Below are 27,073 nucleotides of genomic sequence, written 5' to 3'. Positions count from 1 at the left end.
AAATATACGCCCTACTCCAAACTTGTTCAGAAATATGCACAACTCTCTATGCGATAGAAACAACTAAAATCCCATCCCCAGATGAATGGATGAACACACTGAAGTGTATTTATCCAAGGGGAATTCAATTCTGCAGTGAAAATCAATGTGATATATACAACACAGATGAATTGAATCTTAAAGTTTTACACTAAGCAAAGACTCCAGTAAAAAACAGAGGACATTCGAATTGATTATGAATGATCTAAAGCTACAGAAATCTGATCAGTGGTTCCCTGGAGTTGGAGGTGAAAGGAAAACAGATTGTGAAGCTGCACAATGGAATGTTTCAAGATGATGTGAATGTTCTGTATCTTGATTGTGGTAAGAGTTTCACAAGAGTATATGCTCATCAGATTTCATCAAATTTCAAATTTCATTGAATGTATTTTAGAAGTTGTACTTTATTTTATGTAAACTATGCCCCAATAATGTTGCTAATTTAAGAATAAAATTGGGGTGCTGGGGTAGATCAGTTGATTAAACATCCGACTTATGATTTCAGCTCTGATCATGATCCCATGGTTCCTGAGATTGAACATTGAGTCTGCTTGGGATTCTTTCCCTCCCTCTTCCTCTAACCCTCCTCCACACTTTCTCTCTCTTTCTCTAACTCACTCATTATCAAAATAAACGAATAAACATTGGAAACAAAGAATAAAATAATATTATATTGGATTAGACATAAAATATATCTTTTTAAAAAGGTAAAATATAGATATGTACCACCAATAATTACTGTTATGTAAATGTCATGCTAGAACTTCAGTCTAAAGGCTTACATATGGAGGTATCTGGGTGGTTCAGTTGGATAAGCATCAGACTCTTGATTTTTGGCTCATGTCATGATCTCAGGGTTGTGAGATCAAGCCACACTTCGGGCTCCACACTGAGTGTGGAACCTGTTTAAAATTCTGTCCCTCTCCCTCTGCCTCTCCCCCCTGACTTGCATGTGTGAACTTTCTCTCTCTCCCTAAAATAAAAAAAAAAAAAAAGATTAAAGGTTTACAAGTTATAGCATGATACAGCACATTGTTAGTGTGAACACTGTGGCAGAGCCTGGCTTATTGCTTTCCAAATATATTCCCATTTCTTTGATATATGATAAACAGTATTCCCTAGCCCTCTCATATCTACATTAGACCATGTGATTAGTTTCTACAATAGCACAAGGAGAGAAGTGATGCGATTATTCTGTGTTGAGACTCTTAAGAGTTTATTTGTTTCCTTATTTTCTGTATATCTTTAATTCTCAGCTGTGTGAATACTGAAGATCCAATAGGGAACTCCAAAGATAAACAAATTAGGGGGAAATGGGATTCATAGATAAAAGGAACCAGCTTCTTCTTTTTATTTTAAGTGTATTTATTTTGAGGGAGAGAGAGAGAGAGAGAGAGAGAGAGCAAGTACATGAACAGGGGAGGGGCAGAGAGAGAGGGAGAGAGAAAATCTCAAGCAGACTCCATGCTGTCAGTACAGATCCCAATGTGGGGCTCAACCTCAGGAACCATGAGATCATGACATGAGCTGAAATCAAGAATCACATGATTAAGGGGCGCCTGGGTGGCGCAGTCGGTTGAGCGTCCAACTTCAGCCAGGTCACGATCTCGCGGTCCGGGAGTTCGAGCCCCGCGTCAGGCTCTGGGCTGATGGCTCAGAGCCTGGAGCCTGTTTCCGATTCTGTGTCTCCCTCTCTCTCTGCCCCTCCCCCGTTCATGCTCTGTCTCTCTCTGTCCCAAAAATAAATAAACGTTGAAAAAAAAAATTAAAAAAAAAAAAAGAATCACATGATTAACCAACTGAGCCACCCAGGTGCCCTGAGGAACCAGAGTTCCTCAATTCCTGACCACAAAATTGTACTGTGGTAAGAGTGGAAGATGCTTCTTTATTTTGTTAAGCCACTGACATATCTACGGCATTGTTTCAGTTTTAAATTAAATTTTTGTGTGTGTGTGATGATGATATTTAGTTGAATAAAAAAGCCCTCAATTCTCTGTCTTAAGAATAAGACAGGATAGGGATTAAATTGGTCTACTCCAATAGGAGACACAGATTCAATTCGTCCCAGCCTATAAGTAACTGACATCTTATTTGAGGCAAATCATGAATGGACGTCCTATTTGTATATAAACATGAAGTCCCTCAGCTATACCAAATCAGTTACAATAATAGGTACAGAGGGTTACTGTATAAGAAGCATGCCATAGTGAAGATAAGCAGGCTTAAAATACGGAAACAAAATGCAGTTTTGGAAACGTACTATTTTGACAAATAGAAAAGCACTATTTTGACACGTAGTCGAAAAGCTCCGCAAAGGAAGAAACAAACGTAATTGCAAGTACAAGCAGATATTGGATTTGCAACTTTATGCATGATAATTTTATTGTCATACCTACCTAGAAGTAGGTGAAATAAGAAAACGATTTTGACAGGAAATTTTGATTTTTTTCTCTTTCTTTCCTAAATAATTTAGTTGAAAATGATTATTTTTGAGGTGGATCCCATTTGGAAGTAGCTAGATACTTTCCCTGATGTCTGAGTGGACACCATAATATGAATCGAACCATCTAGATTTTTGTCAGCAGACAGGACACGCTTCAGTTTCCACAAAACTTAATCCAGGAACCGAGCTCTCCACTCCTGAAAAGGGATCGCACCACCTAATGTATTTAAGAACCAAGCATACCATGGTCATGTGATAAAATATATGACAGATTTTTCTAAGGCTGTGGATGATCCAGATTTGAGTGAGTTATGGGAATAAAGGTAAGAAAAGCAAATCCACACCAATTATGAAGGATCTGAAATGCAATAGATAGAAAGATTTTTTAACTTTTTTTTTTCCTGAAAGTAATACTAAACAAGTAAGTGGAATTTTTCCACCAGGGGACTCCCCCTTAGCGAGGGAGCTTTGTGCCAAAAAGGGTTATCTACAGAGAAGGAAAGAGAAGAAAGGGTTATCTACAGAGAAAGTTAAAAAAAAAAACAAAAAGAACTATAATGACCGCAAAGCAGAAGCAGTCTCCTAGAAATCAAAATGATACACGAGAGATGTCCCCCAGGACGAGCATGACTGCTTCCTATTTAAAAGCACCTAATGTTGGAAGGTAGCAAGAGTACTGGAGAATTACAGCCACTTACTGGCACAAAAGAAGAGCTGAAAACATTTACAGTTTACAAAACACCTAGAGTCACATAAATAGCCTCATGAAAATCCATAAAGGTAAGCTATAATTGTGCTACTAGACTCTTTTATTTAAGGATACTTCTATTTTTTTTTTTGACATTTATTTATTATTGAGAGACAGAGTGTGAGCAGGGGAGGGGCTGAGAGAGAAGAAGACACAGAATGTGAAGCAGGCTCCAGGCTCTGAGCTGTCAGCACAGAGCCAATGTGGGGCTCGAACTCACAAACCGCAAGATCATGACCTGAACGGAAGTGGGAGGCTTAACCGACTGAGCCACCCAGGTGCCCCATTAAGGATCCTTCTAAAGTTGAGGCTCAAGATACAAAGAACAAAAATAGGAAAGCATAAAATTCTGAGATTTTCATCTGAAAATCAGCTAACTGCTCTTGGAGAGGAAATATCTTCCGTACACTTCAAGATTCTCCTGGCTGGTCTAAGCATTAAATTAACACGACACAGATTGAGAGAAGAAAATGAAGTTTAATTATGTGTGCACAGAGGCCCGATAAAAAAAATTAAGACTCAAAAAAAAAACATAGTCACATTACTTTTATACATTTTTAAAAATGTTTTACTTTTATTTATTTTAAGAGAGAGAGTGAACACAAGTTGGGGAGGGAGAGAGAGAAAGAGAGGGAGAGAGAGAATCCAAAGCAGGCTCCATGCTGTCAACGTGGAGCTGGATATGGGTCTTGATCCCACAAGTATGAGATCATGATCGGAGCTATAATCAAGAGTCAGTCACTTAACAAACTGAGCCACTCAGTTGCCCCATTTTTATACATTTTAGACAAAGGAATTCCAAACAGTATTTGGGCTCGGGTAGTGAATTGCCAAGTGTAACAAGGTTTGTTCAAATAGATTCACTGTGCCCTGAATTTCCTATTTCTGAAGACAGGAATGTCTCTCTAACTTTTTGTGCAAGGAGGGTAGCTTTCACATCAGAAATGTATTTCCTAATGTCTAGAGACAAAAATAGGGGATTTCAGCCAAACTATTAAGGCAAAACATCAGCCGACAAGGATATAAGATGGAGATGGGAGTAGTAGATGTGATGAAGTAGGAAAACACATCATATTTGTTTTCAAAAGTTGGAGAACAAATATCAATAATATGTAACACAATTGTTAAGCAATGTTGACTGCCTGATGTTAGATGACATATTAAGTGAAGTAAGGCTGTGTGTGCATATGTGGTGTGTGTGTGTGTGTGTGTGTGTGTCCCATTATTGTACTCTAGCCATTTGCATGCCCTGAATAAAAAATAATTAGGTTTAACCAAGGTTGCACTTTAATAGGTAAAATTAAGAAAATAATATAAAGAAAGGGAATTGCAATTGACTGCAATGAAATTAATGACAGTGGATCATAGACTCTTACTTAGATAAAAAGGAATATATGGAAAATACTGTGAGGAATGGGGGTTACTTTTCTTGATTGAATTAAAGGTTAAGTGATACTTATCATGCATTGCATAGGATGTCTTAATAGGGAAAGTTATGGATGGGATGGGATTAATGCTTTCAGTATTTAGCAGTATTTAATGGGAAAGGTACATAAAGTAGAACAATAACCTCACATATATTTGTTCCCACAGGAACAAGGATTGGTTTAACTAATTGATTCTCATTAGAATAAAAATGGGAAGACAATACTCATTTTGAATAAGAATTAAACAACCTTTTAAGGGGAAAGGCTTGAATTGAAAGAAGATGGAACAACCCAACCAACACAGGGGGAAAAAAAATGATCCAGTCAAAAACAATAGAAAAAGCCTGTCTCATAATTCTACTCATAATAGGGGTGCAATAATACATATTAGTTCTGCATGACATACTAAAGAATCAATGCATATTTCTCATTATCTCCATTATTACATGCAAGTATAAAACATATACATTAAGATTGTCCTTCTTGAATTGATTTTAAGTGCACATCAATTCATTTTTGGGATTTCACATCTCATTTTCTGGAAACAGAGTCAAGAAATAATTTAAGAGATTGCATAAATACATTAATGCATCTACTGCAGTTAACAGGAAGGAAAATGTGGTTGGAAAATGTTAATGGACTAACCCTCTTTCATTTACTATGTCTGCAGATGGAGAATCGATTAAAAACAAGAATTTCAAATGTTACTACACTGATGGAATTTGTTCTCTTGGGGTTTTCTGATATTCCCAATCTCCACTGGACTCTTTTTGGGATATTTTTAGTCATCTACCTAACTATCCTGATGTGCAATAGCATCATAATATTGGTAACAAGAATTGACTCTGCTCTCCAGACGCCCATGTATTTTTTTCTTGGCAATCTCTCCTTTTTAGAAATCTGTTATGTAACAGTCACTATCCCCAGAATGCTCATGGACTTATTGACTCAGAAAGGAAATATTTCTTTCTTTGCTTGTGCTGCACAAATGTGTTTTGTCCTTATGTTTGGAGGCTCAGAGTGTCTTCTCCTGACAGTGATGGCCTATGACCGCTATGTGGCCATTTGTAACCCTCTGCACTATCCTCTAATCATGAACCACAAGGTCTGTGTCCAACTGGTGACTGTCTCCTGGATCAGTGGAGTCCCAGTTGTAATTGGGCAAACATGCCAGATTTTCTCTCTGCCCTTTTGTGGGTCTAACACAATTAATCATTTCTTCTGTGACCTCCCCCCAGTACTCAAGCTAGCTTGTGGGGACACATTTGTGAACGAGATAGCAGTCTATGTAGTTGCAGTGATATTTGTCATGGTTCCATTTCTGTTGATTGTTGTCTCCTATGGCAAAATTATCTCCAGCATTCTGAAATTGTCATCAGCCAAAGGGAGGGCTAAAGCCTTCTCCACCTGTTCTTCTCACCTGATAGTTGTCGTCTTATTCTATGGAACGGCTACCATCACGTATTTACAACCCAAACCAAATCAATCTGAAGGAGTTGGGAAATTGATCTCTCTTTTCTACACCGTTTTGATCCCAACTTTGAATCCCATTATATATACTCTCAGGAACAAAGACATCATGGTGGCACTGAGAAAATTACTAACGAAGATTTTAATATGACTCAAACACTTGAAATTGTGGAAAGAACTTGCTTATATGCTTGTCATGCAGAGACAACAGAAACATGTCTTCTAGTTTTATTCCTCAATAATGTTCATTAATAACATCAATGCAACCTCACACTATGTTAAGGAATCTTAGTTTCATAGGATTAACTTAAGGACTTTTGTAAAAAGTACAAATTATTCCAACTGCAGCAATCCAATCTGAAGATCCATCTTTCCTCTACTGTGAACTAGTGAGTTAAGAGATTGCCTGAGTAGGGGCGCCTGGGTGGCTCAGTCAGTTAAGCGGCCGACTTCGGCTCAGGTCATGATCTCACAGTCCGTGAGTTCGAGCCCCGCGTCAGGCTCTGTGCTGACAGCTCAGAGCCTGGAGCCTGTTTCTGATTCTGTGTCTCCCTCTCTCTGACCCTCCCCTGTTCATGCTTTGTCTCTCTCTGTCTCAAAAATAAATGTTAAAAAAAAAAAAAAGAGATTGCCTGAGCAATACGATGATAGTTTAACGCGGTGTATCTTATAAACAGGGATTAGAGCCATGTGTTGCGATCAGTTTTTTAACCTTCCCATTTCTCCAGATATATTTGCTGCCCTTCTTTGTACCTGTGTTTGAATTTAGCCAATGACAAACACCAACAGCAGGCAAGATGGAGGAAGCAGGAGTATCTTCATGTTTTCTTTGCATTACTGTTTCTTTCTATCATTTGTCACTGGTCATGCTGCTTTAAGACTACAAGTCCTAAGAATCTCCCCTTTACCATCCCATTACCCACTGTTTTCTGGTGACATCATTCCCTCCCCTGGTAGCTTCAGGTTTTTCTCTGTTAATATCCATTCAGTATTACATTTGTCTGGAATTTTCACTGTAAACTATCAACATTAATGTGTAGCAGGTTGAATGTGGGTCCATCTAAAACATATGGCCGTTTAGAATCTGCAAATGTGTCTTCTTTGGAAAAAAAAATACTTTGTAGATGTAATTAAATTAAGGAAATGAGATCATCCTGGTGTAATGTGGGCACTATATCCTCTGAGCAGTGTCCTTATGAGACAGAATGCTAAGAGGACGTTTAAAAAATAGATAAAGACGCTGAAAATAACATCTTTTAAAGGTGGAGACAGAGGGGCGCCTGGGTGTCTCAGTTGGTTGAGCTTCCGACTTCGGCTCAGGTCATGATCTCACTGTCTGTGAATTCGAGCCCCGCGTCGGGCTCTTTGCTGACAGCTCAGAGCCTGGAGCCTGTTTCAGATTCTGTGTCTCCCTCTCTCTCTGACCCTCTCCCGTTCATGCTCTGTCTCTCTCTGTCTCAAAAATAAATAAATATTAAAAAAAAAAGGTGGAGACAGAGACAGGAATGATACAACCAAGAACAAAGAAAGGTCAAGAGCCATTCAACACTGGAAGAAGCAAAGAATGATTCTCAGAGGCCAGAGTGAAGAGAGGCTGACAACATTGTGACTTTAGACTCTGGATTCTAGAGCTGCGAGAGATTCCGTTTCTGTTGTTTTAAGCCACTCAACTTGTGCTATTTTGTCACAGCTGATCGAGGAGGATAATGCACCACGTAAATAGTCTTTTCATTGAAGTGCTTCTATTTGAATCCTCTGAAAGAAATTGTCCTTCTCAGGCAGTAATTTGGCATTTTTTTCTTTTGATAGAAATTTCATAACGCTTTCCCTTTTATTTTAAAAACTGTATCAATGAAAACTCATCTCGTAGAAATATTTGTCCAAGAATGATTATTACCTGTGTTTGTTTAAGAATTTTTATTAACTATGTTTGCGCAAGAGTGTTCTTTTCACAGTGCAAAAGAAAGCAGGAAGCAAAGGGAAGGCGCTGTCAGTCGGCACATATTAAGACAACGGAGCACATCAACACCATATAATGCAGCACAGCCACTCAAGACGATGTTTTAGAGCCCCTTCACTGAAGAAATTCCAAGCTTTCCAGACATGTGAGAGAGAAAGTAAATCTATGTATAAAATGTAGCTAGGCTTAGAAAAGAAATATTGGCTTCCTGACGGTGTTAGGATTTCAAATGATTTCAGATTTTTAATTATTTTTTTGTAGTTTGGATTTATTACAAAAAGAATGTATCACGTAAATTACAAGAAATAATAACTTCTTAGGCAGAAAACATAAATGTTCCCAGTAAAGAACATTCTTGAATCACTCCCTTTCTTATTGTTACCGGATGTCAAATAGAATATGTATCAGCCAGCAGAGAAATTTCAATATCTGCCAAATCATCTTTTATTTTTGATATGTACGTGATGCATCACTAAATTCTATTGCTGAAACTAATAGTACACTGTACGTTAACTAACTGGAATTTAAATGAAACATGAAACAAAAAAGAAAAGAAAGAAAGAAAGAAAGAAAGAAAGAAAGAGAGAGAGAGAGAGAAAGAAAGAAAGAAAGAAAGAAAGAAAGAAAGAAAGAAAGAAAAGATTTTTGTTATGAACTAAAAGGAATCGGGAGGCGCGCTTGGTTGGCTCAATTGTTGAAGGTCTGATTTGGGCTCAGGTCATGATCTCAGTGCTCCTGGGTTTGGGGTCTGTGCTCACAGCTCAGAGCCTTTGGCCTGCTTAGGATTGTGTCTCCCTCTCTCTCTACCCCTCCCCCTGCTCATGGTCTGTCTCTCTCTACCTCAAAATTAAATAAACATTAAAAAGAATAAAAATAAAAGGATTCAGGATATATAATATTTAGAGTAATTTCTTCATAAAACTAACTAAAAGGCCTTGGGACACCTGGGTGGATCACTGGGTTATTTCTGATTCTAGATTTTGGCTCGGGTCAGGATCTCATGGTTTCTGAGTTTGAGCCCCATGTTGGTCTCCATGCTGATAGTGTGGAGCCTGCTTGGGAGTGTCTCTCACTCTCTCTCTCTCTCTCTCTCACCCTCCCCTGCTGTCTCTTTTTCTCAAAGTAAATAAATACACTTAAAAAAAACTTATTAAAAATAACTAAAAGGCCTTCAACAATAGACACAAAAATGGATAAATTTAAGATTATAAAAGTGGACATAGTTAAAATGAATGCCTGTCAGTGATTATTGAATGATGGTAATCTTCAAAAGCAAAAAGGAAGGAAAGAGAAAAATGTCAATGAGTGTAGAATTAATGAATGGATTCTAGGATTTGACAAATCAGAAAGATAATATAGAATATAAAAAATATACAAATATTGATGAATCGGATTTTTTTTGGATTTTACATATTAAATTAAAAAAAGAATGTGCATGATTATCAGATTTATGTAAATGGCAAATTTATAAATTGGGCATGTCTCTCTTTCAATTCCAAAAAGTATGTATAAAGATGCTTTTACTTACTTGCTGACAATATTAATCTACAAATTAAAAAATAACAGAATAAAAAAGCAAAAATTTAAATACTTTAAAAACACAGAAATTTAAAAACACAGAAAATGTTGGAAATTAAATCCCATTAAGTAAGGCTTACATGAAATAAATGAAGATAAATCCAAAGTTAACTGTACTAAAATAAATAAGTTAATATTTGAAATTTCACCATATTGATCCAATTATGAAAATATATATGTCTGAATAGGCCAAATCATTAATCAAATATGTTCTACCTATTAAAAATAGTATTATTAATCCTAAAAGAAAATAAACACATTTGCATTGTTTTCTCCAGTTTCATTTTGGAAAAATTGATCAGACGCCACAGAATGTGCTTCCACAAGGATTTTATTTAAGGCAACTTAACACAAGTTTATTATTTCACAGTCTCTATTTTTTTGTTTATTTATTTATTTTTGAGAGACAGAGAGAGAGAGAGAGAGAGTTGAGGAGGGGAAGAGAGAGAGGGAGAGACAGAAAATACCAAGTGGGCTCCACACTGTCAGCATGGAGCCCATCGTGGGGCTCAAACTCACAAACCCTGCGATCATGACCTGAGCTGAAATCAAGAGTCAGAAGCTTAACCGACTAAGCCACCCAGGCGCCCCTATCTCCCAGTTTCTCTAGGTCTGAAGCCCAGCATGGTGTGGCTTGTTTTCTCTGCTGAGAGTCCCAGAGGCTGAAATTCAGGTACTACCTGGGTGACATTCTTGTCTGAAGCCTCCAGAGAAAAATATTTGATTCTAAACTCTATTAGGCTACTGGAAAAATCCAGCTTTTGGTCATTGTGAGTCTCAGGTCCATCTTTCCTTACTGCGTGTCAGCTAGGAACAACTGTCAGTTTCCAGAAGCCAAAGGCAGTCCACACTCTCTGCCTTCTTCCACTTCACTCACCTCGAATCTCTGATATTTGTTTCTGTCTCTGGCTGCTCTACATACATACATACAATATTTATGTCATTAGGTCAGGCCCAGCTGAGCAACCTCCCTAATTTAAGGTCAATAGTCAACCCCTAATTATATCTGCAAAATGCCTTTACAGTTACTTTAGGGTCTTAATGATTAGTTTCTTGCAATAATAACACAAAGAAATAGGCAAAAGATTTTATTGAAAAATATTGAAAGTCGGTTGAAACTATATCTTGCTTTCATTTCAAATCTTAGAAACTAGGGGCACCTGAGTGGCTCAGTCGGTTAAGCGACCGTCTTCGGCTCAGGTCATGATCTCAGGGTTTGTGAGTTCCAGCCCCGCGTCGGGCTCTGTGCTGACAGCTCAGAGCCTGGAGCTTGCTTCCTATTCTGTGTCTCCCTCTCTCTCTGCCCCTCCCTGCTCACGCTCTATCCCTGTCCCTCAATAACAAATAAACATTAAAAAAACATATTAAAATCTTAGAAACTGAGGCAAGCCTGGGGAGTTAGAGAGAGAGTGAGCAATGGGGAAAAAAAAAAAAAAAAAGAAAAGGATCAGTGAACCAAACATTTCATTGCAAATCAGAGTGTGATACAGGGGTAAGTTTGCACATCTCAGTTATAGCTACCAAACAATTTTCACAGGGATTAGGGAAGTAGACTGGAAACAATAGCAGTCACTGTAGGGTTTTCTAATTCCAGTCTGATATATTTTCCTTGTAAAATATTTATTTTGAACGTAGATTTGAGGTATTACTTGCAATCGATCCCATTTTGTCTGATGGCAATTAAAAAAATTAATTAATATTCCTTTCAGGATTGTGTTAGTGTTAAAAATTAAAAAAAAAAAAAAGGAAAATAAGCAGATCACAATAAAGAAAGCCTGCACGTGTAATGATGATAGAAGTCTAGGGTTGCTACATTCAAAGTCCCAGGTGGAAGATAGGAGAGAAATCTTAAGGAAAGTGGAGATAGGAAAGGGTCCCACGTGCACTATTTTCTGTTTGGATTTTCTCCAGTAATATTGGGAGACAACTATTGCTGCTTTCTCAAGAGCATTGTTGCTTCCTGTCCAGATCTGATGTGGGAGGGGGGTGAGGTGGATGACCAGGGGACCTGAATTCCATAGGGTGATTGTCCTCAAAGATGTTCCAGAATGTCTGGAAAAACACAGAAGAGAATGAGTGGCAAACAGAGGCATAAAGTTGAGGTGATACATGGAAAAGAAATAAAACCAGTAGAATCGGGGGGATATTTTCATTTGAAGGGAGCTTGCTATTTTTAAGGCATATATTTTGAAATAAATATGACTTTCCATTATGAAAAAATATCAACTTGTTTTCTTTTCTCAATGTTTATTTATTCTCAGAGAGAGAAACAGAGACAGAACATGAGTGGGGGAGGGGCAGAGAGAGAGAGGGAGACACAGAATTGGAAACAGGTTACAGGCTCTAAGCTGTCAGCACAGAGCCCAACGCGGGGCTCAAACCCACGAACAGGAGATCATGACTCGAGCGGAAGTCGGATGTTTAATCGACCTGAGCCACCCAGCCCCTCAATCTCTTACTAAAACAAAAGTTTCTTGCACATATGATTATATAATCGTTGTATATAGAAATATATGCATATTTATTGTACATAAGCACTTGTACTTACACTGTTCTACAGAGGGAGGAAAAACAGCTATAACACAACCCAGAAGAGAACGCAAGAATTATTTTATGTTAATATGATTTTGTGTTAATATTCTTCACTTATTTTAGAACACTGTAAAATTCTGAGAACCAAGACTTGAGCAATAGTCAACATGTACTGAAGAGTTTTTTAAGCACAAAATTTGCACTCCTGTCAAAGCCTAGAATTTGTATTTGTCACTTTCATCATGGTAGAGAAAATTGAAGCAAAATTGGTAGTAAAATACTTTGGAGATCACAGAACACTACATAAGTACAGCATGTTTATGATAATAATCCGTGACATAAATAACTGAAGTATATTGAAAATAAACCCTTTTTAATGAGCAAAGTACTGGTTTATCTTAATATATATGCTTCTATGACTCACTGTAGAAAAAGATATACGCTCTGTTAAGGGAGATTACATTTATAATTTTTCCTTAAAGCATATAATTTCTTAGAACTGATTTTCTCATTAAGAACTGTCGAATTAAAATAATAATCTTCAAACATGAGACTTCCCACATTTAGTTATTAAAAAAATATTTTTCTCCTCATAAGATGGTTCTTTACATCTTAAAAGGAGAACTAAAACTTTTTTTATTATTTTTATTATTTATTTATTTTTGAGAGAGAGAGTAGTGTGAACTGGGGCAGGTCAGAGAAAGGGACAGAGGATCCCAAGTGTGCTCTGTGCTAACAGCAGAGACCCTGATGCAGGGCTGGAACTCACGAACCGCGAGATCATGACCTGAGCAGAAGTCAGACACTCAACCAGCTGAGCCACCCAGGCACCCCAGAGAACTGACAACTTTAAGCTAACACCTCACCATCTGCTATTTTGGGTCAGTGTCTAATAGTTATATGACAATAATTTAGGCTATGAAATTTCCATAAGCTTCATTCCAGATATATTATTAAAATAAGAATTTTTAAATGAGAACAACAAATCACAAATCACAGATAGCAAGACACTTTGAGTTATATGAGGTAGACAGAGTTCCAAAGAGCATATTATCTATACGATTTATTTCATAAAGACATCTTTAATTAACCAACCAATGGTTTGGAAAACATGAATCATGTATCTGTTGTATGGTGGGTTATGGTAAATGAAAGATCTTGAAAGATCTGGTAATAATGATTTTGATTTTGATAGATCAATTAAACAGGAATAAATTTCAAAGCAATGGAACACACACACACGTACTCAACCAGAAGCAAATTTCACTTCAATGATGAAATTGAAAGTTTCAGAATTTTCTCATATTTCCAATATCTGAATGGGTTTTTTTTGTGATATTTCTCTTGTCTGTGATAGTCTTGACTGGAAATGTCATCATTGCTCTCATAACTAGAGTTGAACAGGCTCTTCAGACACCCATGTGTTTTTTCCTTAGTAATTTTTCCTTCCTGAAAATCTGTTATGTATTTGTATTCTCTCTAGCATACTCCTAAACTTTTGGACTCAGAAAAGAAACATTTATTCTTCTACCTGTGCTACAAAAATATTTCCTTCTCTTTATGCTTGCAAACAGAGACGATTTTCTCCTGACAGTGATGGCCTATGATCACCACATGGCCATTTGTCATGTTCTGCATTGTCCTCTAGTTATGATACTTGGATCCTGCAGTAAAATTGTCTCCGCCATCTTGAAGTTGCCATTGGCAACAGGACCAGCCAAAGCTGTATCCACCTGCTCATCTCACATCATAGTTGAAGCTTGATTCTGCAGATCCAAAATCATTACGTATTTTTTCACCCAAATCCAAACATACTTTTCAGAACAAATTTATTTCTCTTCCTTTACGAGTGTCATTCTGATGTTTAACCCCATGATATACAATCTGAAGAATAAGGATATCATGATGGTCTTGAGAAACTGGCTACCTGAAAGTTTACTGCATTAGCCACTGATTTGAACTCATCTCTTTTTCCACTTAATTCTGCTGTTGTCTAATCTGAGGTTGTTTTGCAGTTTTCTTTCCTGCTTGAATATGAATTGATTATCTTTACTTATTCATTAACTTGCCATTTTATGCTGGACTTTCTGGTATCAGGATTATATCCTGAGTGACTGTATTCAAAACAAGAGAGTGGAGTACCTGGGTGGCTCAATCAGTTGAGCATCAAACTCTTGATTTCAGCTCAGGTCATGATCTCAGGGTTTGCGATATTGAGCACAGAGTTTACTTCAGATCCTCTCCCACTCTCTCTGCCCCTCCCCACCTCTCTGAATAAATAAATAAAATTTTTAAACAAACAAACAAAAAACAATAAAATAATATATTCCACCAGACATAAATGTATCTTTTTTAAAAAGCTAAAATATAAACATGTACCACAAATAATTACTGTTATGTAAATGTCATGCTACATCTCCAGTCTAAAAGGTTTACATGTTGGAGCATTTGGGTGGTTCAGTCCTTTAGTGTCAGGCTCTTGATTTTGACTCAGATCATGACATCAGGGTCATGAGATCAAGCCCCAAGTTGGGCTCCACATGGGCATGTGACCTGTTTAAGATTCTCTCTCTCTCTTTCTCTCTCTCTCTTTCTCTCTCTCTCTCCCTCTGAAATCAAAAAGAAGATAAAGATTTACATGTTATAGCATGCTATAAAACACTCTAGTGACTGAAAATGAGCTCTGTGGCAGAGTCTGGCTAGTTGCTCTCCGAATATATTTCCATTTCTTAGACATACAGTAAACAAAATTCCCTAGCACTCCCATATCTACATTAAACCATGTGATTAGTTTCCACAATAGCACAAGGATAGAAGTGATGTGCCTATTCTGTGTCGAGGCTCTTAAGATTGATTTTTTCCCCTTATTTTCTATTTCTAATTCTCAGCTGTCTGAATACTGAAGGACTGATAGGGAACTAGAAAGATGAACACACTAGGGGAAAATGGAATTCTTAGATGAAAGGAACCAGTTTCTTCTTCTTTTTCTTTAAGTTTATTTTCAGAGAGAGAGAAAGAGAGAGCATGAGCAGGGGAGGGGAAGAGAGAAGGGGAGAAAAGAAATCCCAAGAAGGCTCCATGCTGTCAGTGCAGAGCCCAATGTGGGGCTCAGTCTCAGGAACCGTGAGATCATGACCTGAGCTGAAATCAAGAGTTAGATGGTAAACCAACTGAGCCACCCAGGTGCCCTGAGGAACCAGGGTTCCTTAATTCCTGACCACAAAATTGTACTGTGGTAAGAGTAGAAGATGCTTCTTTATTTTGTTAAGCCACTTATATATCTAGGGCATTGTTTCATTTTAAAATTAAATTTGGTTGGGGGGAAGGGGGGCGCCTGGTGGCTCAGTCAGTTAATTGTCAGACTTCAGCTCAGGTCATGATCTCACAGTTTGTGGGTTCAAGCCCTGAGTTGGGCTCTGTACTGACAGCTCAGAGCCTGAAGCCTGTGTCGAATTCTGTGTAGCCGTCTCTCTCTGCCCCTACCCCACTTGTGCTCTGTCTCTGTCTCTGTCTCTCTCTCTCTCTGTCTCCAAAAATAAATAAATGTAAAAAAAAAAATTAATTAAATTTGGTTTGGTGATGGTGATATTTAATTAAATAAAGAAGCACTCAATTCTCTGAATTAAGGAGAGGATAGGGTTTCAATCAGTCTACTCCAATGGGGGGTGGACATTCAATTTGTCCCAGCCTATAAGTAACTGACATCTAATTTGAGGCAAATCATGAGTAAAGTTCCTATTTGTATATAAACATAAAGGAAGTCCCTCAGCAATACCAAATCAGTTACAATAACGATTAGAGGGCCAATTTATAAGAAGCATGCTATAGTGAAGATAAGCAGCCTTAAAATACAGAAATGAAATGCAGTTTTGGACACATCCTATTTTGACAAATAGAAAAGCACTATTCTGACAAATGGTCAAAGAACTCCAAAGAGAAAGAAGCAAATGTAATTGTAAGTACAAGTAGATACTGGGTTGGCAACTTTATGCCTGATAATTTTATCGCCATACCTACCTAGCCATAGTTGAGATAGGAAAAAGGATTTCAACAGGAAACCTTCCTTTTCCTTTCTTTCCTACATAATTTTTTTTTTCAACGTTTATTCATTTTTGGGGAGAGAGACAGAGCATGAACGGGGGAGGGGCAGAGAGAGAGGGAGACACAGAATCCGAAACAGGCTCCAGGCTCTGAGCCATCAGCCCAGAGCCCGACGCGGGGCTCGAACTCACGGATAGCGAAATCGTGACCTGGCTGAAGTCGGACGCCTAACCAACTGCACCACCCAGGCGCCCCATCTTTCCTAAATAATTTTGTGGCAAATGCTTATTGTTCGAAGTGGTTTACATTTGGAATCAGCTGGATACTTGCCTTGATGCCTGAGTGGAGACCATAACATGAACAAAACCGTCTAGATACTTGTCAGCACACAGGACATGCTTCAGTTTCCACAAAATTTAATCTAGGAACCCAGCTCTCCACTTCTGAAAAGGGATCTCACCACCTAATGGGTTAAGAACAAAGCAAACCATGTTCATGTGATAAAATATAGGGCAGATTTTTCTTTTTTTTTTTTTTTTTTTTAATTTTTTTTTTCAATGTTTATTTATTTTTGGGACAGAGAGAGACAGAGCATGAATGGGGGAGGGGCAGAGAGAGAGGGAGACACAGAATCGGAAACAGGCTCCAGGCTCTGAGCCATCAGCCCAGAGCCTGACGCGGGGCTCGAACTCACGGACCGCGAGATCGTGACCTGGCTGAAGTCGGACGCTTAACCGACTGCGCCACCCAGGCGCCCCTAGGGCAGATTTTTCTAAGGCTGTGGATGATCTAGATTTGAGTGAGTTATGAGAATAAAAATAAGAAAAGCAAATTGACGCTAATTATGAAGGATCGGGAATGCAATAGAAAGATTTTTTTAACTTTTTTTTTTCCTGGTAGTAATACGGAACAACTAAGTGTGATTTCTCCACCAGAGGACATCCTCCCACCCCAAGTGCCAAGAAGGGCCTAAAGAGAAGGAACGTTTATCTACGGAGAGAGTTTTTGAAAAAAAGAACTGTAATGACTGCACAGCAGAAGCAGTCTCTTAGAAATCAAAATGATGCATGAGAGATGTCCCCCAGGACAAGCATGACTACTTCCTATTTAAAAACAGCTAATGTTGGAAGCTAGCAAGAATACTGGAGAATTACAGTCAATTACTGGCACAGAAGAAGAGCTTAAAACATTTAGGTTTACAAAACATCTACAGTCCCATAAATAGCCTCAGGCAAATCCATAAAGGTAAGCTATAATTGTGCTACTAGACTCTTTTATGTAAGGATACTGTAAATTTGGGGCTCAAGATACAAAGGACAAAATAGAAAAGCATAGAATTCTGAGATCTTTATCTGAAAACCCGCTAACTACTCTTGGAGAGGAAATATTTTTCTCTACCCTTCAAGATTCTTCTGGCTGGTCTAAGCATTAAATTAACAAGAGACAGACTAAGGGTAGAAAATAAAGTTTAATTTTATGTGCACAGAGGTCCGATAAAAAAAAAATTTGAGACTCAAAGAAAACATGGTCACGTTGCTTTTACATATTTTTTAATTGTTTTATTTTTATATATTTTGAAAGAGAGAGAGTGAGAGAGAGGGAGCACACACACACACACAAGCATCAGAGGGACCAAACAGAGAGAGAGAAAGAGAGAGAATCCCAAGCAGGCTCTACACGGAAAGAAGTTCACAACAAAACATGAGATCATGACCTGAGCTGAAACCAAGAGCTGGTTACTTAACCAACTGAGCAACACAGGCACCCTGCTTTTACACATTTTGGACAGAGGAATTCCAAATAGAATTTGGGCTGGGGTAGTAAAATAGCAAAAGGTACAAGGTTTGTTCAAACAGGTTTATTCCACCCCGAATTCTCGATTTCTGAAGATAAGAATGTCTCTCTATCTTCTGGTACAGGGAGGGTCACTTTCACACTGGTAATTTATTTCCTGTTTCTGGAGACAAAAGGAGGAAGTGTCAGAGGGTTATTCTTGCACTGGCTGGTTCTTTTTTTTTTTTTTAATATAACTTATTGTTAAGTTGGCAAACATACAGTGTACACAGGGTGCTCTTGGTTTTGGGGGAGATTCCTGTGATTCATCGCGTAAATGCAATACCCAAAGCTCATCCCAACAAGTGCCCTCCTCAATACCCATCACCCAATTTTCCCGTCTCCCCCGCCCCACCCCCACCACCATCAAGCTTAAGTTCCTTCTCTGCACTGAATAGTTTCTTACGGTTTGTCTCCTTCCCTCTCTGTTTGTAACGATTTTTCCCCTTCCCTTCCCTTCCCTTCCCGTGGTCTTTCTGTTAAGTTTCTCAAGTTACACATACGAGTGAAAATATATGATATCTTTCTCTGACTGACTTATTTCATTTAGGATAATACCCTCCAGTTCCATGCACGTTGCTGCAAATGGCAAGATTTCATTCTTTCTCGTAGCCAATTAGTATTCCATTGTATATATAAACCACATCTTCTTTATCCATTCATCAGTTGATGGACATTTAGGTTCTTTCTGTAATTTGGCTATTGTTGAAAGCACTTCTGTAAACATTGGGATACATGTGCCCCTACGTGTCAACACTCCTGTGGCCTTTGGATAAATTCCTAGTAGTGCTATTTCTGGGTCGTAGGGTAGTTCTATTTTTAGTTTTTGAGGAAGCTCTACACTGTTTTCCAGAGTGGCTGCATCAGTTTGCATTCCCACCGACAGTGCAAGAGAGTTCCTGTTTTTCCACATCCTCACCAACATCTGTTGTTTCCTGAGTTGTTAATTTTAACTACTCTGACCAGTGTGAGGTGGTATCTCAATGTGGCTTTGATTTGTATTTCCTTAACGATGAGTGATATTGAGCATCTTTTCATGTGTCTGTTGGCCATCTGGATGTCTTCTTTGGAAACGTGTCTATTCATGCCTTCTGCCCATTTCTTCACTGGATTATTTGTTTTTCATGTGTTGTGTTTGGTAAGTTCTTTATAGATTTTGGATACTAACCTGTATCCAACATATCATTTGCAAATATCTTTTCCCATTCCATCAGTTGACCTTTAGTTTTGTCGATTGTTTCCTTTGCAGTGCAGAAGCTTTGTATTTTCATGTGGTCCCAACAGTTCATTTTTGCTTTTATTTCCCTTGCCTTTGGAGAAGTGTCGAGTAAGAAGTTGCTGTGGCCGAGGTCAAAGAGTTGTTACCTGTTTTCTACTCAAGGTTTTGATGGTTTTCTGTCTCACATTTAAGTCTTTCAACAGTTTTGAGTTTATTTTTGTGTATGGTTTAAGAAAGTAGTCCAGTTTCTTGCTTCTGCATATTGCTGTCCAGTTCTCCCATTTGCTAAAGAGACTGTCTTTTTTCCATTGGAGACTCTTTCTTGCTTTGTCAAAGATTAGTTGGCCATGAATTTTGGGGTCTAATTCTGGGTTCTCTATTCTATCCCATTGGTCTGTTTGTCTGTTTCTGTGCCAATACCATACTGTCTTGATGACTATAGCTTTGTAGTAGAGGCTAAAGTCTGGGGTTGTGATGCCTCCCACTTTGGTTTCCTTTTTCAACATTACTTTGGCTATTCCAGGTCTTTTGTGGTTCCATACAAATCATTCTTTAGGAACTTTAATACAAAATCATCATTTTACCATTGTGGCATGTTTTGAGGCAGACTGCCCTGAACCCTTGCCCTACTGAACATAATCCATATAGTTCTTGCCTTTCTTAATGATAAAGGAAAGTAAAATTAGACATATGTCAAATAACAATAATATTGATACTTATAATAAAATGATTCACTTAATGTCATTTTGAAAACTGTTTCTATTATTAGATTTGATGAAGTAGGAAAACATAATATTTTGGGGGGAAATCTGGAGACCAAACATCTATAAAGTATAGTAGAATTGTTAAGCATTGTTAACTGCCTGATGTTAGACAACAATATTAAATTATATGACAGTGGATCATAAAATCTTACATAGATAAAAAGGATTATATGGAAAGCAGTGTGATGACTGGTTTATTTTTCTAGATTGAATTAAAGGTTAATTGATATTTATCATGCATTGCATAGGATGTGTTAATAGGGAAGGTTATGGATGAGATAGGATTAATGCTTTTAGTATTTAGCAGGAGTGATGGAAGAGGTACATAAAGTTGAATAATAATAATACATATATTTATTCCCACAGGAACAAAGGGTTGGTTTAAGTAATTGATTCTCATTGAAATATAAATGGGAAGACTTAAAACTCATCTGAATGAGAATTAGACAACATCTTAAAGGAAAAGATTTGATTTGAAACAAGATGGAATACACACACACACAAATGAACCCAGACAGAAACAATAGAAAAAAGCCTGTATCATAATTCACTCATAAGAGGGGTGCAATAGCTACATATTGTTCCTGCACAATATGCTATAAGTCTCAATGCGTACTTCTCATTGTCTCTAGGATTCGTACATGCAAGTATAAAATATGTATGCTTGGATTTTCTTTCTTGAATTGATTTTACGAGATTATAGGTTCATTTTTGAGATTTCACATATCATCTGCTAGAAACAGAGCAAAGCAATGGCAGAAATAACTTAAGAGATTACATAAATACATTAATGTATCTACTGAAATAAACAGGAAGGAGAATGTGGTTGGAAAATGTTGATGGACTAACCCTCTTTCATTTACTATGTCTGCAGATGGAGAATCGATTAAAAACAGGAATTTCAAATGTTACTACACTGATGGAATTTGTTCTCTTGGGGTTTTCTGATATTCCCAATCTCCACTGGACTCTTTTTGGGATATTTTTAGTCATCTACCTAACTATCCTGATGTGCAATAGCATCATAATATTGGTAACAAGAATTGACTCTGCTCTCCAGACCCCCATGTATTTTTTTCTTGGCAATCTCTCCTTCTTAGAAATCTGTTATGTAACAGTCACTATCCCCAGAATGCTCATGGACCTATTGACCCAGAAAGGAAATATTTCTTTCTTTGCCTGTGCTGCACAAATGTTTTTTTTCCTCACATTTGGAAGCTCAGAGTGCCTTCTCCTGACAGTGATGGCCTATGACCGCTACATGGCCATTTGTAACCCTCTGCACTACCCTCTAATCATGAACCACAAGGTCTGTGTCCAGCTGGTGACTGTCTCCTGGATCAGTGTATTTCCATTTGTAATTGGGCAAACATGCCAGATTTTCTCTCTGCCCTTTTGTGGGTCTAACACAATTAATCATTTCTTCTGTGACATCCCCCCAGTACTCAAGCTAGCTTGTGGGGACACACTTGTGAATGAATTTGTGGTCTATGTAATTGCAGTGGCAGTTGTCATGGTTCCATTTCTGTTGATTGTTGTCTCCTATGGCAAAATTATCTCCAGCATTCTGAAATTGTCGTCAGCCAAAGGGAGGGCTAAAGCCTTCTCCACCTGTTCTTCTCACCTGATAGTTGTTGTCTTATTCTATGGAACGGCTACTATCAATTATACACAACTGAAATCAAATCAATCTGAAGGAGTTGGGAAATTGATCTCTCTTTTCTTCACCGTTTTGATCCCAACTTTGAATCCCATTATATATACTCTGAGGAACCAAGACATCACGGTAGCACTAAGAAAACTACTAACGAAGATTTTAATATGATTCAAATACTTGCAACTACAGAAAGAATTTGCTTATATGCTTGTCATGTAGAGACAACAGAGAAAAGTGTCTCCTAATTTTATTCCCTAATAATGTTCATTAATATCATCATAGCAACCTCATATCGTCTCAAGGAAACTTCATTTCCACTGATTAAGTTGAGAGCTTCTGACAAATCGAAGCGCAAATTATTTCAATTGCGACAATCTCATTTATAATATTAATCTAATTTGTAATTGATAATCTGATACCTGTGTTTGTTTACGAATTTTGGGGAAACAGGTTTCTTCAAACGTGTTTCTTAAAGGTTTCTTCACAGTGCAAAAGAAAGCAGGAAGCAATGGGAAGGCGCTGTCAGTCGGAACATATTAAGACACCGGAGCGCACCAACACCATACAGTACAACACAGCCTCCCTAGACCATGTTTTAGAGCCCCTTCACTGAAGAAATTCCAAGCTTTCCTGACATGTGAGAGAGAAAGTAAATGTATGTATAAAATACAACTATTTTTGAAAAACAGAGAAGGTAAGCATTTCGTAATGTCATACAACAGTTTGCATGTGCCAGTGGTAGTGATTGTGATGCCCATTAGCCCACTTAGTATCCAGGAGGCTGTGGAACAGAAGAAAATATTGGTTTCTTGACAGTGTTAGGATTTCAAATGATTCCTGAGTCTTAATCATTTTTTTGCAGTTTGGATTTATTACAAAGAGAATGTATCATGTAACTTACAAAAAAATAATAACTTTGTAGGCAGAAAACATAAAAGTTCACACAAAGAAAATTCTTGCATTACTCCCTTTCTTATTGTTACCGGATGTCAAATAGAATCCAGCAGAGAAATTTCAATATCTGCCAAATCATCTTTTATTTTTGATATGTAAGTGAGGCATCACTAAATTCTATTGCTGAAACTAATAGTACACTGTACGTTAACTGACTGGAATTTAAATGAAACATGAAACAAAAAAGAAAAGAAAGAAAGAAGAGATTTTTCTTATGAACCAAAAGGAGTCGGGAGGGGTGCCTGGGTGGCTCAATTGTTTGAATGTCTGACTTGGGCTCAGGTCATGATCTCAGTGCTCCTGGGTTTGGAATCTGTGCTCACAGCCCAGAGCCTTTGGCCTGCTTAGGATTATGTCTCCTTCTCTACCCCTCCCCTTGCTCAAGGTCTGTCTCTCTCTATCTCAAAATTAAATAAAAATTTAAAAATTAAAAATAGAAGGATTCAGGATGTATAATATTTATAGTAATTTCTTATAAAACTAATTAAAAGGCCTTGGGGCACCTGGGTGGCTCACTGGGTTACTTCCAATTCTAGATTTTGGCTCAGGTCAGGATCTCATGGTTTCTGAGTTTGAGCCCCACGTTGGTCTCCATGCTGATAGTGTGGAGCCTGCTTGGGAGTGTTTCTCTCTCTCACCCTCCCCTGCTGTCTCTTTCTCTCAAAGTAAATACACTTTAAAAAAAAAAACTTATTAAAAAGGCTTTCAACAATAGACACAAAAATGGATAAATTTAAGATTGTAAAAGTGAACAACGTTAAAATAAATGCCTGTCAGTGATTATTGCATGATGATATCTTCAAAAACAAAACTTGTGTCGGTAGTCAGAGGCAGAGATCAATATGTATTTCTTATTCATATCATAATGTCACAATGATACACTCATCAAAAAGACAAAAAAAAAAAAAGACTAATTCTGTCCCATGTGTAGAATATGTGGAGCCATGGGACCTGTCACCCGACGCTCAGATGCGAATGGGTCCACTATTTTGTCAGACAGCTAAAGAATCCTTCTTGGAGAATTGTACCCCTAGGTGTGTACCAGCAAAACTCCAACCGTATGTGTGCCAGGGAACATCTCCAAGAACGCTCATCTTTGGGGCGCCAGAGTGGCTCAGTTGGTTAAACGTCTGACTTTGGGGCAGGTCATGACGTCACAGTTTGTGGGTTTGAACCCCGCATCAGTGCCTTTAGCAACAGCGTCTGTGCTGTTGGCAAGGAGCCTGGAGCCTGCTTCAGAGTCTGTGTCTCCACCTTCCTCTGCCCCTCCTCCACGTGTGCTCTCACCCTCTCTCTCTCAAAAATAAATAAACTTAAAAAAAAAAAAGATGCCCATCTTTGCATCATTCATAGTAGCAAATTCTTATCAAATTAAATTGAGAAGTGATTCTGATTCTTAACACAGAGGTAAACTAGAAAGAGATAAAAATGAATAAAACACAATTATATACAATACTGATGAAGGATATTGCGTAAAACCAGTCGTAATCATTTCCTATACAACGTTTTAGTTAAGGTTAAAAGATAGTACTTAGGAAGCCCATCATTGTTTTTAATGTTTTTTTAAGTTTATTTATTTGTTTGTTTATTTATTTATTTATTTATTTATTTATTTTTAAATGCAATTTATTGCCAATTTAGCTATCATAAAGTGTATACTGTGTGGGCTTAATTTTGGTAGTACATCCCCGTGATTCATTGCTTACATACAATACCCAGTTGACAACAAGTGCCCTCTTCAGGGCCCATCACCATTTTCCCCTCTCCTACACCCCCCCCACCAACCCTCAGTTTGTTCTCTGTGTTAAGAGCCTCTCATGGTTTGACTCCCTCTCTGTTTGAAACTAATTTTCCCCTTTCCTTCTCCCATCATTGTCTGTTAAGTTTCTCAAGTTCCACATATGAATGAAAGCATATGATATCTGTCTTTCTTTGACTGACTTATTTCACATGGCATAATACCCTCCAGTTCCATCCACATTGTTGCAAATGGCAAGATTTCCTTCTTTCTCATTGCCAGGTCATATTCCATTGTATATACGAGTCACATCTTTATCCATTCATCTGTTGATAAACATCTGGGCTCTCTCCATGAGTGGCTATTGTTGAAAGCACTGCTGTAAACATTGGGGTACACTTGCCCTTATGAATCAGCATTCCTCTGTCATTTGGATAAATTCCTACTAGTGCTATTGCTGGGTCGTAGGGTAGTTCCATTTTTAATTTTTCAGGAACCCCCACACTGTTTTCCATAGTAGCTCTAACAGTGTGCATTGCCACCAACAGTGCAAGGGGGTTCCCATTTCTCCACATCCTCACTAACGTTTGTTGTTTCCTGAGTTGTTAATTTTAGCCACTCTGACTAGTGTGAGGTGGTGTCTCAATGTGGTTTCGATTTGTATTTCTCGGATGATGAGTGATGTTGAGCATCTTTTAATGTGTCTGTTGGCCATCTGGATGTCTTCTTTGGAAACCTATCTATTCATGCCTTCTGCCCATTTCTTCACTGGATTATTTGTTTTTCATGTGTTGAGTTTGGTAAGTTCTTTATAGATTTTGGATACTAACCCTGTATCCGATATGTCATTTGCAAATATCTTTTCCCATTTGTCAGTTGGCTTTTAGTTTTCTCTATTGTTTCCTTTGCTGTGCAGAAGGTTTCTATCTTAATGAGTCCTCAATATTTCATTTATGCTTTTATTTCCCTTGCCTTTGGAGATGTGTGGAGTACAAAGTTGATGCAGCTAAGGTCAAAGAGATTGTTGTCTGTTTTCTTCTCTAGGGTTTTGATGGTTTCCTGTCTCACATTTAGGTCTTTCAACCATTTTGAGTTTATTTTTTGTATGGTTTAAGAAAGTAGTCCAGTTTCATTCTTCTGCATGTTGCTGCCCAGTTCTCCCAGCACCATTTGCTAAAGAGACTGTCTTTTTTCCATTGGAGAATCTTTTCTGCTTTGTCAAAGATTAGTTGGCCATAACATTTGTGGGTCTAATTCTGGGTTCTCCATTTTAGTCCATTGGTCTGTGTGTCTGTTTTTGTGCCAATACCATACTGTCTTGATGATTACAGCTTTGTAGTAGAGGCTAAAGTCTGGGATTGTGATGCCTCCCACTTTGGTTTTCTTTTTCAACATTACTTTGGCTATTCAGTGTGTTTTGTGGTTCCATACAAATTGTAGTGTTGTTTGTTCTAGCTCTGGGAAGAATGCAGATGCAATTTTCATGGGGATTTCATTGCATGTGTAGATCACTTTGAATAGTATGGACACTTTAAAAGTATTTGTCCTTCCAATCCATGAGCATGGAAAGTTTTTCCATTTTTTTGTGTCTTCTTCAATTTCTTTCGTAAGGTTTTTTTATATAAATTTAAGCACACAAATCTCTTACGTCTTTTGTTATGAATATTTCCTGGTATTTTATGGGTATTGGTGCAATTGTAAATGGGATCGATTTCTTGATTTCTCTTTCTGTTGCTTCATCTTGGTGTATAGAAATGCAACCAATTTCTGTACATTGAATTTATATCCTGTGACTTTGCTGAATTCATGTAGCAGTTCTCACAGATTTTTGGTGGAGTCTTTTGGGTTTTCCATGTTGAGTATCATGTCCTCTGCAAAAAGTGAAAGTTTGCCTTCTTTGCCTATTTGGATGCCTTTTCTTTCATTTTGTTGTCTGATTGCTGAGGCTAGGACTTCCATCGCTAAGTTAAACAACAGTGGTGAGAGTGGACATCCCTGTTGTGTTCCTGATCACAGGGAAAGCTCTCAGTCTTTCCCCATTGAGGATGATATTAGCTGTGGGCCTTTCATATATGATTTTTATGATGGTAAGATATGTTCCTTCTATCCCGACTGTCTTGATGGTTTTTATTAAGAAAGGAGGCTGTATTTGGCCAAATGTTTCATCTACATCTATTGACAGGATCATGTGATTCTTTTCCTATCTTCTATTAATGTGATGTATCACATTGATTGATTTGTGAATATTGAACCAGCCCTGTAGCCTAGGAACTAAGAAATAGTCACGAGTAATTAAGAAATAATGTAAATGAGATGCAAAATAAAATGAGGTGCAGTGACATCAAGGATGGAGGAAGCAGAGGGGAGAATAAGTGAAATAGAAGATAAAATTATGGAAAATGATGAAGCCAAGAAAAAGAGAGATAAGAAAATACTAGAACACGAGGGAAGAATTAAAGAACTAAGTGATTCAATAAAACATAATATTCATTTAATAGGAATTCCAATAGAAGAGAGTGAGAAAAGGACAGAAGTTTTACCTGAACAAATTATAACTGTGAACTTCCCTAATCTGAGGAAGAAGCAGACATCCAAATCCCCGAGCCACAGAGAACTCTATTCAGAATCAATAAGAATAGGTCTCCACAGTATCTCATAGTGAAACTGGCA

At 37.8% G+C, this 27,073-nt stretch overlaps 2 protein-coding genes across 2 annotated transcripts; both read left to right on the top strand.

Annotated features, from left to right (window-relative positions):
* The first annotated feature begins 5,309 nt into the window (after window positions 1–5,309).
* Window positions 5,310–6,278, top strand: LOC123602663 (olfactory receptor 10AG1-like). Its single transcript, XM_045487125.1, has one exon. The coding sequence runs from the start codon at window positions 5,328–5,330 to the stop codon at window positions 6,276–6,278; it is 951 nt and encodes a 316-aa protein (XP_045343081.1). The 5' UTR covers window positions 5,310–5,327.
* A 14,632-nt stretch (window positions 6,279–20,910) lies between these two features.
* LOC123602662 (olfactory receptor 10AG1-like) lies at window positions 20,911–21,879 on the top strand. Its single transcript, XM_045487124.1, has one exon. It carries the CDS (start codon window positions 20,929–20,931, stop codon window positions 21,877–21,879), a length of 951 nt encoding a protein of 316 aa, XP_045343080.1. The 5' UTR covers window positions 20,911–20,928.
* Window positions 21,880–27,073: the final 5,194 nt, after the last annotated feature.

Source organism: Leopardus geoffroyi, chromosome D1 (assembly GCF_018350155.1).
Source record: "Leopardus geoffroyi isolate Oge1 chromosome D1, O.geoffroyi_Oge1_pat1.0, whole genome shotgun sequence".
NCBI lineage: Eukaryota > Metazoa > Chordata > Mammalia > Carnivora > Felidae > Leopardus > Leopardus geoffroyi.
This window is presented reverse-complemented; position numbering and strand designations above follow the sequence as displayed.